General features: G+C 37.4%; 1 protein-coding gene across 2 annotated transcripts in view; it reads left to right on the forward strand.

Annotated features, from left to right (window-relative positions):
• The window catches only part of rfk (riboflavin kinase), a 4,130-nt gene extending 2,296 nt beyond the window's left edge, over positions 1-1,834 (forward strand). The window contains exon 4 of one of the 2 annotated variants that reach the window (XM_031856544.1): positions 114-1,834. In XM_031856544.1, coding sequence (XP_031712404.1) covers positions 114-289 — 176 coding nt within the window. In that variant the 3' untranslated portion in view covers positions 290-1,834. The remainder of the gene's footprint in view (positions 1-113) is intronic. The other variant, XM_031856545.1, reaches the window with a different exon arrangement.
• The last annotated feature ends 451 nt before the right edge of the window (positions 1,835-2,285 follow it).

Genomic DNA, 2,285 nt, shown 5'->3' on the forward strand with positions numbered 1-2,285 from the left:
CCCCCCCCCCCCCCCCCCCCCCTTCCTCTTCACTTGTTGTTCTTCTCTTTACACCGGACTTCTTTTTTTTTTTTTTTTTTTCCTCCGTTTTTAACTCTCATTTCTGTTCCCAGCAGAAGCGCTCATTGCAGCCATAAATAACGATATTGAGGAGGCCAAGGCCCAGCTGGAGGTGCCAGAGCATCTCAAACTGAGAGACGACAACTTCTTCACCAGCGCTCCCAGCCCGTCCTCAGCCCTGCCCCCCACCAGCGCATCCACATCACAGACTATTATGAATGGTCACTGACAGCTGGCTGTGACTGCAGCACTTTGTTCACACACACATACACACACACCAGAACAACACAGATGTTTCTATACACACACACACACAGGTGTATGCGTTCATTAAAATGCACAGCTTCATTCTGAGATCTCTTAACTGTCGTTATGGCTACACACGGACGTAATCTAAAACAACCAATCCTTTTTCTTTTACTTCCTTTTTGTCTCAACTGTGTAACTTCCTGTATTGCTTTGCTTCAGCCATCCATTCACTTAATAGATGTTCATTTGTATATATCCACAGCAGATTGACTCTGTATATAATGGAAAACACAAATGGTCCATAAACTCAACTCTGTGAACACTCTTTAGCCAAGGTTGAAAGAAAGATGCTCATGTCTTTTACTGTTGACGTCTGTGTCAGATGGTTAGAGAGTCTGGGCATTCTTATCTGTAACAAAAACACTGGTCGCACTGTTAGATGAATATGTAGCTAAATGCAAGGCGTGTGTGACGACAGGGAGATTAAATTATTAATGTAACGGTGTTAAAGTATTCTGGCTTTGTCGTCTCATTTTCCTCATCAAAATGTCTTTCTCTTCTAGTGAGACACAAGCCCTCTACTGTTTATCACTGCTCTCAAACGGATGACTTTATTCAATTGGACTAGAGATTTAATTTAGGGTTTTTTAATGCTTATGCAGAAATGAAAATCTCATAGGAAGTATTAACCATTACAGAATGGTTATTTATGGAATGATTGTTTTTAAGGATAGACTTTTCAAATATTTTCAACGCATTTGCCCTCTGGGTTTGAGTGGTACTCTCTTGACACAAAATATATTTCCATTATCGGCAGATAAAAGCAATTATAGATGAGTCAAGGAATGCAGGCTGGATAAGCATGTTATGCACGTCCGTTACGTTGAAAGTCAGCCGTGTATGAGCTCTGATTTCTACCATAAATACTTGAGAGGTTCATGTCGATTTACCTACAATTTGCATTAAATGCTTTATCTTTATTCATTAGCTTCCTTTTACGTTCTTGCGGTCTTTCAACATTTTAACTTTTTTTTTCAAAACATGTTAGTGCTTTACAGTTCTGTGTGTGTTTGCGTGTGTGCCAGCACCTCTAGGTTTTACAAAGAAAATGACACCGAACACAAGTATGTTAAATTCTTTGAACCCCTGTAAATAATTGTTTTTAATAAATGAAAAGATGAGTCTAGCTATGTGATTTTGTATTTTAAGTTAAGTGTTAAGGGAGTAAAATATATGACTGCAGTCTTGCAACAGTATCTATTTTCATCTCCAAAGAAGTTTTTCCAGCTACCTTTCTATTCTCAGTCGGTTAGTCTTTGTAGGTTTCCCTTTTCAGCAGTTTGCTTTTTAACTTACAGGGAAATGAATGAAAGAATATAATACACGTAGCAGTACTTCACTGTAATCATGTTGACAAATTCACTGCTGTAAAAAGATTTCCTTTCATGCTGAATGCTACAATATCCATTATATTCATCCTCTAAAGCACTTAAATGTACAAAATAAAATTGAAAGTATCTTTGAATTGTGATGTCTTGCTTCTTCAAACCTGTTGACACTTACCGCTACAGTAGGGTCGAAAATGTGTTGCAATTATGTATTCTAGTTTACACAGGGACCAGGGTTACTGCACGGAGAGCACCTCTTATATCTATGTCCATCTATGATTTAATCAAATAAATTGTTTGATCAAAATACATTTCTTTGTTCATTTTGTTGTTTACACAATGTCGGGCAAGATGTAATGGAAATATAAGGTATTCTACATACGTAGAGCATGAAACAGATTCAAATATTGAGCGGTCTTCACATGGCTGGCCTTTTACATTTTGTTTGTTGGCAGTCGAGGGATCTCTTTGTGATTCAGACATCATTGGCTGATACCTGCGTGAATATTGTTATTGTCCTAATAGGGTCAGAAAATATGTACAGATAATAGTTATTTTTCAATAGTTTTTTTAAAATTATGTAATTAA

The sequence above is a fragment of the Anarrhichthys ocellatus genome, unplaced genomic scaffold, assembly GCF_004355925.1.
Source record: "Anarrhichthys ocellatus isolate YVR2014 unplaced genomic scaffold, GSC_Weel_1.0 scaffold17, whole genome shotgun sequence".
NCBI classification, from domain to species: domain Eukaryota; kingdom Metazoa; phylum Chordata; class Actinopteri; order Perciformes; family Anarhichadidae; genus Anarrhichthys; species Anarrhichthys ocellatus.